At 41.3% G+C, this 12,564-nt stretch overlaps 1 protein-coding gene across 2 annotated transcripts in view; it reads right to left on the bottom strand.

Annotated features, from left to right (window-relative positions):
* LOC118005904 (zinc finger protein 709-like) overlaps positions 1-12,564 on the bottom strand; it is a 55,668-nt gene that overhangs the window by 1,761 nt on the left and 41,343 nt on the right. The window contains exons 3-6 of one of the 2 annotated variants that reach the window (XM_034998288.1): positions 2,453-2,577; positions 1,971-2,097; positions 1,726-1,786; positions 1-930 (exon numbers count right to left, since the gene is read on the bottom strand). The exon at positions 1-930 is cut by the window's left edge and continues 1,761 nt beyond it. In XM_034998288.1, coding sequence (XP_034854179.1) covers positions 1-930; positions 1,726-1,786; positions 1,971-2,097; positions 2,453-2,455 — 1,121 coding nt within the window. In that variant the 5' untranslated portion in view covers positions 2,456-2,577. Of the gene's footprint in view, positions 931-1,725; positions 1,787-1,970; positions 2,098-2,452; positions 2,578-12,564 lie in introns of those variants that run through there. The other variant, XM_034998289.1, reaches the window with a different exon arrangement.

Raw genomic sequence — 12,564 nt, 5'->3', positions numbered from 1 at the left:
AAGGCTTTCCCACATTCCTTACATTTATAAGGTCCATCTCCAGTGTGTGTGATCATGTGTGTTCGAATGCTTGACAGAGAAATAAAGGCTTTCCCACATTCCTTACATTCATAAGGTTTCTCTCCTGTGTGAATTCTTTCATGTATTCGCAAACCTAGAGGAGAACTGAAGGTTTTCTCACACTGTTTACATTCATACTGTTTCTCTGCAGTGTGAGTCCTTTCATGTCTTCGAAAGGAACTGGGACAACTGAGGGCTTTACCACACTGCTTACATTCATAGGGTTTCTCTCCAGTGTGATTTCTTTCGTGTATTCGCAAACCCAGAGGGGACCGGAGGGATTTCCCACACTGTTTACACTGATAGGGTTTCTCTCCAGTGTGAGTCCTTTCATGTGTTCGCAATGAAGTAGAACAACTAAAAGCTTTCCCACATTCCTGACATTTGTAAGGTCCATCTCCTGTGTGAGTGATCATGTGTCTTCGGAAAGTTGTGAGCCACGTAAAAGCTTTCCCACATTCCTGACATTCATAGGGTTTTTCTCCAGTATGAGTCCTTTCATGTCTGTGAACAGACTTGCGGTAGCTGAAGGCTTTCCCACATTCCTTACACTTATATGGCTTCTCTTCATATTCGTGATACTCATATGGCTTATGTCCAGTGTGAGATCTGATGTGCCTATTAAGGGACGAATGACGCACGAAGACTTTTCCACACACACTACATTCACATGGTTTTACTCCAGAAGGCGTTTTCTTGTTCAGATTAAGATCTGGAGTCTGGGTGATGGTTTCTCCACACTGATGACCTTCAGGTGGTTTTACTCCAGAAGGCGTTTTCTTGTTCAGATTAAAATCTGGAGTCTGGGTGATGGTTTCTCCACACTGATGACCCTCTTTGCTTTCACAACATTTTTCTACCATATGACTTCTGTAAAAAATGGGAAGTATTTTATTAATGATTTCTTAGTAATTCATATTAGTAGGGTATTAGAATTACATTTTTATAACTTACAGCAAAATGAAGGTTTCCTGCCCTTTCTGAATTGTTTGGAAAGTTAATATACTGAATGCTCCGTAAATAGGACTTGACCACAGCTATTATGTAAACAAAGATTATTAACATACAGGGTTTCTTTTTTGTTGTTTTTATCTATCCATCCATCCATCCATCCATCCATCCATCCATCCGAGAGAGAGTGAGCACAAGCAGGGGGAGTGGCAGGCAGAACAAGGAGCCCAATGTGGGGCTCAGTCCCAGGACTCAGATCATGACCTGAGCCAAAGGCAGACACATAACCGACTGAGCCACCCAGGTGTCTCAACATATGGAGGGTTTTTTTTCATATGGGGTTTCTTTATGCTGTTTCCAAGTGGACAGTTTTGCAAACATTCAACACCTATGTCACATTTAAGTAAATATTTCCAGTGAAAAAAATTTAAGGATAAATTTCAATAACTTGTGTTTTATTTATTAACAATTTTATTTATCCAATTGACAGAGAGAGAGAGAACAGGCAGGGAGAGTGACAGGGAGAGGGAGAAGCAGGCTCCCACTGAGCAAGGAGCCCAATGTGGGACTCAATCCCAGGACCCTGGGATCATGACCTAAGCTGAAGGCAGACGTTTAACTGACTGAGCCACCCAGTACCCCTGAATAATTTGGCTTTTAAAAATTCATGACATAGGATTCTCATGTGGGACACTGCTACACTGCGTGACTCACCTTAGTCTTCTCCCCTGGGTATTGTACCTATCTTCGGTGTCATGATCTTTCCATTTTTTCTCTAAAATGCAGATGGAGAAAAAATTCCATGTTATTAGAAATTATAGAAAAATTGCTAGATTTTAGGTCTATGATGAACTTAGCTTACTAATGTACTCTTTTCCCACACGTCAGAATAAGACTGATGGGCAAGAAATACTTGTTCTCTAATTGCCAAAGTTTGGTAAGAATGTCATCATCTTTACCTATTGAGGCCAGGTTTCTGAAGGTTTCCCGCATCACATCTCTGTAAAGTTTCTTCTGCGAAGAATCCAGTAAAGCCCACTCTTCCAGGCTGAAGTTCACAGCCACATCCTCAAAGGTCACTGAGTCCTAAAACATCCCAAATATGTTTACAGGAGCATACATGAGTCTGACAGCACTGGGGATTTATGCTCAATTTATAGGAAGGTTATGTATGATTCTGTGGTCTCCAAACATTTATGTCTTGGTCATGAGAATCTTACTTTCTGTTCACACTTCCTCATAAATTTAACAGCATCATGAACACATGCAAATTATTTATTCATCTTTACTATGATCACTTTAAATGTTACTGTTCTCTAATGGCAGGGTCTAGAGCACCTTGGAGAAATGAGAGAAATGCTATACAAATGAAACAAGTATTATTTTAAGCACACTAATTCCTTTTGAGAAAAACTCTCTCATCTCCTTCCTTCTTACCTACCATTTAACTCAGCACTCCATGATGTACGGGGTCAAATCTGCATGAGGTTTTAATGAATAAAACACAATGAAGAACTGGAAGCTTTTTCTTCTAGTCCCATCACCAAACATGAGAGTCCAGGAGGCCTGTGGAAATGCAACTTGTAACAAGGATCAGCTTGCCATATCGGCCTGAAGGCCGTTAGAAGTAGCCAGATGTAGCTGGATAAATGAAAATATTCCTGTGAAGAAGTAGAACTTTTCACTTTGTGTAATTCTTATTGCACTCAGTTTTTCCATTCTCTCTGTCCCACTTCGTGGAGCCAGGAAGTTACTCAGAAGTTAGGGCTCAGAGATCTCCACAAAAACCCTATCCACATGAGCCTCAGGGCTGCTGCTCACTTTTTAGGACACACACTGAGATGAAAAGGTGCTAGAGGAACTCTTTTTTGGTCCAACTGTAACAGCGTCCTCTGGCCCGTGCCAACCCTGACGAACAGGTTAAGAAGTGCAGGTTGCGAGGGAGTTTCCTGACATCCACAATGGTTTGATGGTGAATCTGTTCATGATTATTAAATACATAAAGGATTCAGCAGTGCTTTCCTCCAAAAGAACATAAAATGGCCATTCTCCAACTTCGGGAGGAAGTTTCCTGACCAGCGCTCTCGAGGGGGCCTCTTATCTCCTCTCACTTAGGAGTTCGGCTGTGCTGGACAGAAGCACAACAGCAAACCCGAGTGCGGGAGTCCCTTAGTTGAGGACACCACATGCTGCCCACAGGGTATAACTGAGGTCTCTGGGGAGGAAGGCAGGCCTCTCAGGCAGGCCTGAAATGGCTTGAAAAAGCAGGGAACGGCATGCAGACCTTTTTCTCCCCCGAGGTTGTGAGTGGACTAAAGGTTCACACACAAGGGCAGGCGCCGGCATGAACTGAACCTCTTGCCACTGCCAAAGCAGGAAGCACTAGGCCTTCTTACTGCCTTGGGCAGAAGTGGACCAAGGAGGAAGAAGGAGGGATGAGCTTCAAAGCTGTGAGCAGTCAAACATCAAAAATCGGAGTCAGAGACTTGGGTTTTTTTTTTCTTTTTTGGGAAGGGGGGGGTTCAATATAATGAACTTAGAAGCAGTCTCTCCCTCACAAGGAAAAAGCAAAAAAAATTAAACAACTCTTCTTTGACCCATCAGAGAAGTGAGGACACAGGGCAAACCACGGTCTTCAAAATTGGAGACAGAAAAGAAGCTATTTTGAAATATGCCCAGAATATTCTATTCTTAACAAGGCCTGTCCTCAGAAGAATCTGTTTCACTGGGGCCTAAGCAAACAGAAAAAAAAGAACACAATATCCAAGAACTCTGGGATAATGACAAGGGTAAAATACACACAGTGGGAATAACTGATAGAAATAAAGACAGAAAAAGTAAGTGAAGCAATAATCACTGCATCTTCCTACCATTCGAGATTGCAAACTGCAGATCTGGGTAGCTAAGAGAGCACAAAATATGAAGGGGAAAAAAACCCAAACAACCAAAAATGCAAATTCAAGCATATCCTATTCAAACTGGAGAAAAATCGAAAACAAAGAGATTATAGTGAAAGAAGCCAGAGCAGGGAAAAACAAACCTCAGTTACACTGAAACAGAGGTAAGAATTAAATTGGACTTCTTTCTGAAACCATTTCAGCAAGAAGAGACTGGAGCAAAACACTTAAAGTGCTGAAAGTAAAAAACCACCATCCTACAATTCTGTGTTAAAATTATTCTTCAAAAACAAGGAAGAAATAAAGACTTTCTGAGGCAAACATTGAGGAATTTGACATGAGTACACCTGTTTTTCAAGAAACACGAAATTCATCGGGAGGTAAATAAGAAAGGCAGAGCATTAGGAAAGAAATTAATGAAGGTAAAATACCTTTTCTTTTACTAACAAATCTGACAGGTATCACTTTTTAGAAAAATTTTTTTATTGTTAATCCCCATCCATTACATCATTAGTTTTAGATGTAGTGTTCCATGATTCATTGTTTGTGCATAACACCCAGTGCTCCATGCAGAACGTGCCCTCTTTAATACCCATCACCAGGCTAACCCCTCCTCCCACCCCCCTCCCCTCTAGAACCCTCAGTTTGTTTTTCAGAGTCCATCAACTCTCATGGTTTGTCTACCCCTCCGATTTTCCCCCTTCATTCTTCCCCTCCTGCTACCTTCTTCTTCTTCTTTTTTTTTTTTAACATATATTGCATTATTTGTTTCAGAGGTACAGATCTGAGATTCAACAGTCTTGCACAATTCACAGCGCTTACCAGAGCACATACCCTCCCCAGTGTCTATCACCCAGTCACCCTATCCCTCCCACCCCACCCCCCACTCCAGCAACCCTCAGTTTGTTTCCTGAGATTAAGAATTCCTCATATCAGTGAGGTCATATGATACATGTCTTTCTCTGTTTGACTTATTTCGCTCAGCATAATACCCTCCAGTTCCATCCACGTCGTTGCAAATGGCAAGATCTCATTCCTTTTGATGGCTGCATAATATTCCATTGTATATATATACCACATCTTCTTTATCCATTCATCTGACAGATATCACTTTTGTATTCAGTAATAGCTTTTGGATAAGTGAAATGAATGACAATGTTACAAGGGACAGGGAGAAATTAGGAATACGCTGACATAAGGTAAACTCAGGAAAACAAAGTCAAAAAACTATAATTGATATGCTGAGAAGAGATAAAATGCTCAATTAAAGCTAAAGCCGGCAGAAAAATGGTGGAAGACAAAGAAACAAGGACAACTTTTTTAAAAAAGAGTAAAAAGCACAGTAGATATTAATCAACATTATCAATAACCACTTTAAACATCAATGGCCTAAACCCTACAAATGAAAGACATACTATAACAGCACATTAAAAAGAACTAAATATAGACACAAATTAACTTAAAAGGATGGAGAAAGATACACCATGCCAACAGTAATCAAAAGAAAGCTGGCAGAGCATATTAATTTCAGACAAAGCCTACTTCAAAGCAAGGAAATATCAGATAAAGAGGGAATCATGTATTGATAAAGGGGTCAAATCTCCAGGAAAATAGAACAATCCTTTCTGTGTATGTGCATTAATAACAGAGTAGCAAAACATGTTAGGCAAAAACTCATAAAGTTGGACCCATCAAGACCCCCATATCAGTAACATAAGAGTTTCAGGAGGAAGAAAATCAGGAAATCCATGGAGTATGTCATCAACAGCAAATACACATTCTTTTCAGGTTCACATGCAACATTCACCAAGACAAACTGCCTTCTGGGATATAAAACACCTTAAATTTGAAAGAACAGAAAACATACAAAATATGTTCTCAGGAAACAGCAGCATTAATCTAGAAATCAGTAACAGGAAAGCAGTTGGAAAACCCCAAAGACATGGAGATAAAAAACTTCTAAATATCGGGATCAAAAAGTCTAAAGAAATCATTATTATTTTGAACAATATAAAAATAGAATTTATCAAAAGTTGTCTGGTGGAGCAATTGTAGAAGCCTAGAAGGAAATTTATACCATTGAACAAATAAACCAAAGGAAAAAAAAAAAAAAAGATCGACAATAATGTAAGCAACTACTTGAGGAAACAATAAAGAACGACAAATTAAACCTTAAGGAGAATAAAACAGTCCAGGTCATGATGGTGACACACAACGATCCTGAACTTACTTTCTCCCACAGACACACTGAATCTACATCTACATATGGAATAATTTCCTTGGAAAAACCCAAACCCCAAAAACTAGCTAAGCAGCTCCTACACACTGGATGAATGAGCAAACAAACCACATGAAAGCTGGTAAGAGAGGCTGAGACACAATCTTGCCATAAACCCCACCCCTGGTGCAGCAACCCACAATCAGGAGGGAACTCAAAATCCCAAGCTTCTCCCTGAGGAGTGAAGGTTCTGAACCGCACTTCTGGTACCCCCTACTCTTAAGACCTGAACTTGAAGATGAGCCCCCAAACATCTACCTTTGAAAGCCAACGGAGCCTGCATCCATGGGACCAAGAAGGCTATAGCCAACTGAAACAGTTCTTAAAAGGCTCACATGTGCAGACTCACCCAGCCCAGGACCCAGCATAGAAGCAGCTGACTGCAAAGCACCCAGACTTTCTGTTGAAGTGGCTTGTTTGAGGGGTGCCAGGGTGGCTCGTTCGGTTAAGCGTCTGACTCTTGATTTTACCTCAAGTCGTGAGATGGGCATGGAGCCTGCTTATGATTCTCTTTCTCCCTTTCCTTCTGCCCCTCCCTGCTCTATTTAAAAAACAAACAAAAAAAACCCCAAAAAACAAAAAACAAACGAGGCTTGCTTGCTAATCTTAAAGTGTCAGCTTGAAAGGCAGGCATCTAATTTAACATACATCTAGGGGCTTACTGAAATGTTCTCCAAAAACAGACAATTTGTGTGCTCTCCCTCTGCCTCACTGCAGCTCTCCCGTATCTCCCAGGAGCACACGCCCTGGCCTGACACTCTTGATTTTTGCAGAAAATTTTTGCTGCCCAGGGAACACCTCTAGATTGCTTGGCTCTGGCGGTCAGTGGAGCTTACGCCCGTGGGTCCCACAAGACTGTAACAAATGGAGAAAGAGTTCTTAACTGGCTACCACCATTCTCAGGGCACAGCAAAGAGGCAACAGACCGAGGCACCCAGTCTCTGTCAGAGAGGCCTATTAGTTTATCTTCACAGCCGTCGTCTGAAGGGTGAGCTTCTAATTAAACACACACCGAGGACCCAGCCTACATCCTCTCTGGAGATCAGGGGGGCGGGGGGTGGGGGCGGGACAGAGGTGCAGGAGTGCTGACAATACGGGCCTCCGACCCTGTCCAGGTTCGCTCAGTGACTTTGCCTGGGCCTTCCTGTTCCTGGCCCCTCGGAGGTCAATATACACACGTAAGGAATGCCCACCATGGCTGGAATGAGGGGATGCTTGTTTTGGCCTTCCATCAATCACAGGTGGTGCCACAAGATCCGATTAAAGGCCAGCTGTCCATTAGGGGCGTGCACGCTCTCTGACCTCACTGCAGTGTCCTCCTGTGTGTCCCCTTCCTCTAGAAAATCTGTGGACTGAGGCCTGGACTTGTGGAGAGTAACTCTGCAGCTGCCTGGACCATCCTCTGCCCACTCTCCCATCAATAAGTTAGCCTGAATAAAACTGTAAACTGTATGAAGTGGCCTGTTTTGTTTTTGGTCTCAAAGTGCCTTCTCAGTTTGAGGCATACTTCACTGTCTCTCCTCCATCTTCTAACAAGTGGGCACCATCTTTACATGCTTCCTCTGCCCTGCCTCAGGCCCCCCGTGCCATACGAATCTCTAACATAAGAGCTCGTACACATGCCCTGGAGTCCCTTAATATCCTGCCTTTGGTGGCCAGCAGGGCTTGTACTCAATGGGATGGTACCAAAGAAAGAAACCATTCCTAACTGGTTATTACCCAGGGCTCAGAGCAGAGGAAGCAGGCAGAAATGTTCACCTCCCAGTCTTCACCTGAAAGAGGTTATGTTGCAAACTTTAAAAGCTGCTGCCTGAGGGTCTGCCTTCTAATCAGCCTGAATCTAGGTGCTGCCTGAGATCCTCCTCTTGGGGGCACTGCCTCAATCACTGGGAGCAACTAAAAATAGCCTTCTTGGACAATCACAAAGGTTTAAGAGACAATAAAGGGCTCTCTTCCATGAGGTCATTCCTTCAAGACTGGGAGAGGTGGCTGTTTTATCTAACACATAAAACCCAACAGTGTCGGGGCACCCGGGTGGCTCAGTCGTTGGGCGTCTGCCTTCGGCTCGGGTCATGGTCCCAGGGTCCTGGGATCGAGCCCCACATCGGGCTCCCTGCTTGCGGGAAGCCTGCTTCTCCCTCTCCCACTCCCCCTGCTTGTGTTCCCTCTCTTGCTGTGTCTCTCTCTGTCAAATAAATAAATAAAATCTTTAAAAAAATAAAAATAAAACCCAATAGTGTCAAGGAAACCAAAGAAACAATAATATATTCCCAAAAAAGCAAAATATAAAACCTTAGAAAAAGACCTTAATGAAAAGGAGACAGGTGATTTATCTGATAAAGAGTTCAAAATAACAGTGATAAAAATGCTCACCTTGCTCAGGAGAAGAATGGATGAAAAAAGTGAGAATTTCAACAAACAGAAAACAAAGTACCAAATAGAAATCATAGAGCTGAAGAATAACTGAATTGAAAAATGAAGACAGGGCAGAACTTACCCAATCAGAACAGCAAAAAGAAAAAAGAATGAAAAAGAGTGAAAACAGCTTAAGGGAGTTATGTGACTACATCAAGCTGACCAACGTCTGCATTATTGAACTCCCAAAGAGGAGAGAAAGGAGCAGAAAACTTAACTTTAATAATGGCCAGAAACGTACCTAACCTGGAGAAGGAAACAAACATCAAGATCCAGGAATCCCAGAACTCAATGAGACTCACACCAAGAAGCATTATAATGTCAAAGCTGAAGACAAGGAGAGGCTCTTAAACCAGCAAGAGAAAAAAAAAAACAAACTTATGTACAAGGGAACTCCCATAAGATCATCAGATTTTTCAGCAAAAACTTTGCAGGCTAGAAAGGAGTGCTGTGATATATCCAAAGTGCTGGGGGGGGGGGGGCAGGAATGCTAGGGCCATCAAAAAACACGAAGTCTTGCCATTCGCAACCACGTGGATGGAACTAGAGGGTATTATGCTAAGCAAAATAAGTCAATCAGAGAAAGACAAGTATCATATGGTCTCACTGATAGGAGGAATTTTTTTTTTTTTAAGATTTTATTTATTTATTTGAGAGAGAGAATGAGAGAGCACATGAGAGGGGGGAGGGTCAGAGGGGGAAGCAGACTCCCTGCTGAGCAGGGAGCCCGATGTGGGACTCGATCCCGGGACTCCAGGATCATGACCTGAGCCAAAGGCAGTCGCTCAACCAACTGAGCCACCCAGGCGCCCAATATGAGGAATTCTTAATCTCAGGGAAAAAACTGAGGGTTGCTGGCGTGGTGGGGGTTGGGAGGGATGGGGTGGCTGGGTGACGGACACTGGGGAGGGTATGTGCTATGGTGAGTGCTGTGAATTGTGTAAGACTGATGAATCACAGACCTTTACCTCTGAAACAAATAATACATTATATGTTAAAAAAAAAAAAAAAAGAAGATAGTAGAAAAGGAAAAATGAAGGGGGGGAAATCAGAGGGGGAGACAAACCATGAGAGACTATGGACTCTGAGAAACAAACTGATGGTTTTAGAGGGGAGGTGGGTGGGGGGAAGGGTTAGCATGGTGATGGGTATTAAAGAGGGCACATACTGAATGGAGCACTGGGTGTTATAGGCAAACAATGAATCATGGAACACTACATCTAAAACTAATAATGTAATGAATGGTGACTAACATAATAAAAAAAAAACTGCTAGGGACGTCTGGGTGGCTCAGTTGGTTAAGCATCTGCCTTCGGCTCAGGTCATGATCCCAGGGTTCTGGGATCCAGCCCCATATCGGTCTCCTTGCTCAGCAGGGAGCCTGCTTCTCCCTCTGCCTGCCACTCCTGCTTGTGCTCACTCGTTCTCTCCCTCTGACAAATAAATAAACAAAATCTTTTTAAAAAAAGAAAAAAAATGCTAATGAAGAAAACTCAACTCATAAAGCTGTCTTTCAGAACTGGAGAAAAAAAGAGTTTCCCAACGAAGCAAAAGCTAAAGGAGTTCATCACCAGTAGACTGGCCTTGCAAGCCATGTAAAAGGAACTTCTTTAAGTTGAAATGAAAGGATGCTAATTAGTAACAAGAAAATATGAAAGTACAAATTATATTGTTAAAGGCAAATATATAGTAAAATTCAGATTAATGTAAAGGTGGTGAGTTTTTTTTGTTTTGTTTTTAATTTTACTTTATTATGTTAGTCACCATACATCATTAGTTTTTGATGAAGTGATCCATGATTCATTGTTTTTTTTTATAACACCCAGTGCTCCATGCAGTACGTGCCCTCCTTAATACCCATCCCCAGGAAGGTGGTGAGTTAATCATATGAAAGTTGAGGTTAAAAGACAAAAGTATGAAAATAACTTCACTAACTTGTTAACTGAGACACAAAGATGTAAATTGTGATATCAAAAACATAAAACGGGGTGGGGGGGATAAAAATGTAGAGTTTTAGAATGCACTCAAATTGTTATCAACTTAAAATAGATTGTTATAAATATAAGCTTTCTAGTACTAACCTCATGGTAATCACAAAGACCTATAGTAGACACACAAAAGAGAAAGGAATCTAAACATATTCCTACAGAAAATTATCAATCACAAAAGAAGAAACCAAGAACAAATTACAAAACAGCCAGAAAACAGTGAACAAAATGGCAATTAGTACATACCTACCAATAATTACTTTAAAATGTTAATGGACTAAATTCTCCAATCAAGGGCGCCTGGGTGGCTCAGCTGATTAATCAACTGCCTTCGGCTCAGGTCATGATCCTGGAGTCCCGGGATCGAGTCCCGCATCGGGGTCCGTGCTCAGCGAGGAGCCTGCTTCTCCCTCTGACCCTCCCCCCTCTCATGTACTCTCTTTCTCACTCTCTCAAATAAATAAATCTTAAAAAAAAAAAAATTCTCCAATCAAAAGACACAGAGTGGCTGAACGTACTTTTAAAAATCTATACTGCTGGGGCACCTGGGTGGCTCAGTCGGATGAACGGCTGCCTTTGGCTCAGGTCATGATCCCAGAGTCCTGGAATTGAGCCCCACATCGGGCTCCCTACTTGGTGGGGAGCATGCTTCTCCTTCTCCCCTGCTTGTGTCTGCACACGCTCTCTCAAATAAATAAATAAAATCTTTAAAAAAATAATAAAAATCTATACTGCTTACAAAAGACCTGAGGTGTAAAGACCTACAGATTCAAAGTGACAGGATGGAAAACATATTCCATGCAAATGAAAACCAAAATAGGGTGCCTGGGTGGCTCAGTTGTTAAGCGTCTGCCTTCGGCTCAGGTCATGATCCCAGAGTCCTGGGCTCCCTGCTAGGTGGGGAGCCTGCTTCTCCTCCTACCGCGCTCCCCCTGCTTGTGTTCCTGCTCTCGCTACCTCTCTGTCAAATAAATAAATAAAATCTTAAAAAATAAATAAATAAAACCAAAATAAAACTAGCTATTTTGTATGACACAAAATAGGCTTTAAGACAAAGACTGTAATAAGAAACAAAGGAGGTCATTATATAATAATAAAGGGGTGAATCCCATTAGGAGGATATAATATTTGTGAATGTTTATATACTCAAAATAGGAGCACCTAAATATATAAAGCAAATATGAACAGACCTAAAGGGAGAAACAGCAATACAATAATAGTGGGGGACTTTAATATCCTATTTTCATCAGTGGATATATCATCCAGACAAAAAAATCAATAAGGAAACACTGAATTTAAATGACACATTAAACCAGATGGACTTAACAGACATTCCATCTAAAAGCAACAGAATACACAAAATACACATTCTTAAGTGCACACAGAACATTCTCCACAAGAGATCATATATTAGGCCACAAAACAAGTCTTAATAAACTTAAGAAGATTAAAGTCGTATCAAGCATCTTTTCCAACCATAATGGTAGGCCTAGAAATCAACTGCAAGGAGAAAACTGGACCATTCACAAATAGGTGTGGATGAAATAACAAGCTACTAAACAACCAATGTGAAAAAAATCAACTGAGAAGTAAAAAAATACCTTGAGACAAATGAAAATGGTAACACTACATACCCAAACTTAAGAGATGCAGCAAAAGCAGTTCCAAGAAGGAAGTTCATAGCAATAAATGCTTACATCAAGAAAGATCTCAAATAAACCCAACTTTATACCTCAAGGAACTAGAAAAAAGGAAGTCCAAAGTTAGAAGGAAAGAAATAACAAAGATCAAAGAGGAAATAAATAAAATACAAATTAAAAAGACAATAGAAAAAAAAATCAGTGAAACTAAGAGTTGGTTTTTTGATAAGATAAACAAAATGGACAGACCTTTAGAGTCACCAAGAAAAAAAGAGGACTCAAATATATAAAATCAGAAATGAAGGAGACATTACAACTGGTACAAGAGAAATACA

Source organism: Mirounga leonina, unplaced genomic scaffold, assembly GCF_011800145.1.
Source record: "Mirounga leonina isolate KUSES-001 unplaced genomic scaffold, KU_Mleo_1.0 Mir_94, whole genome shotgun sequence".
Lineage (NCBI taxonomy): Eukaryota > Metazoa > Chordata > Mammalia > Carnivora > Phocidae > Mirounga > Mirounga leonina.
This window is presented reverse-complemented; position numbering and strand designations above follow the sequence as displayed.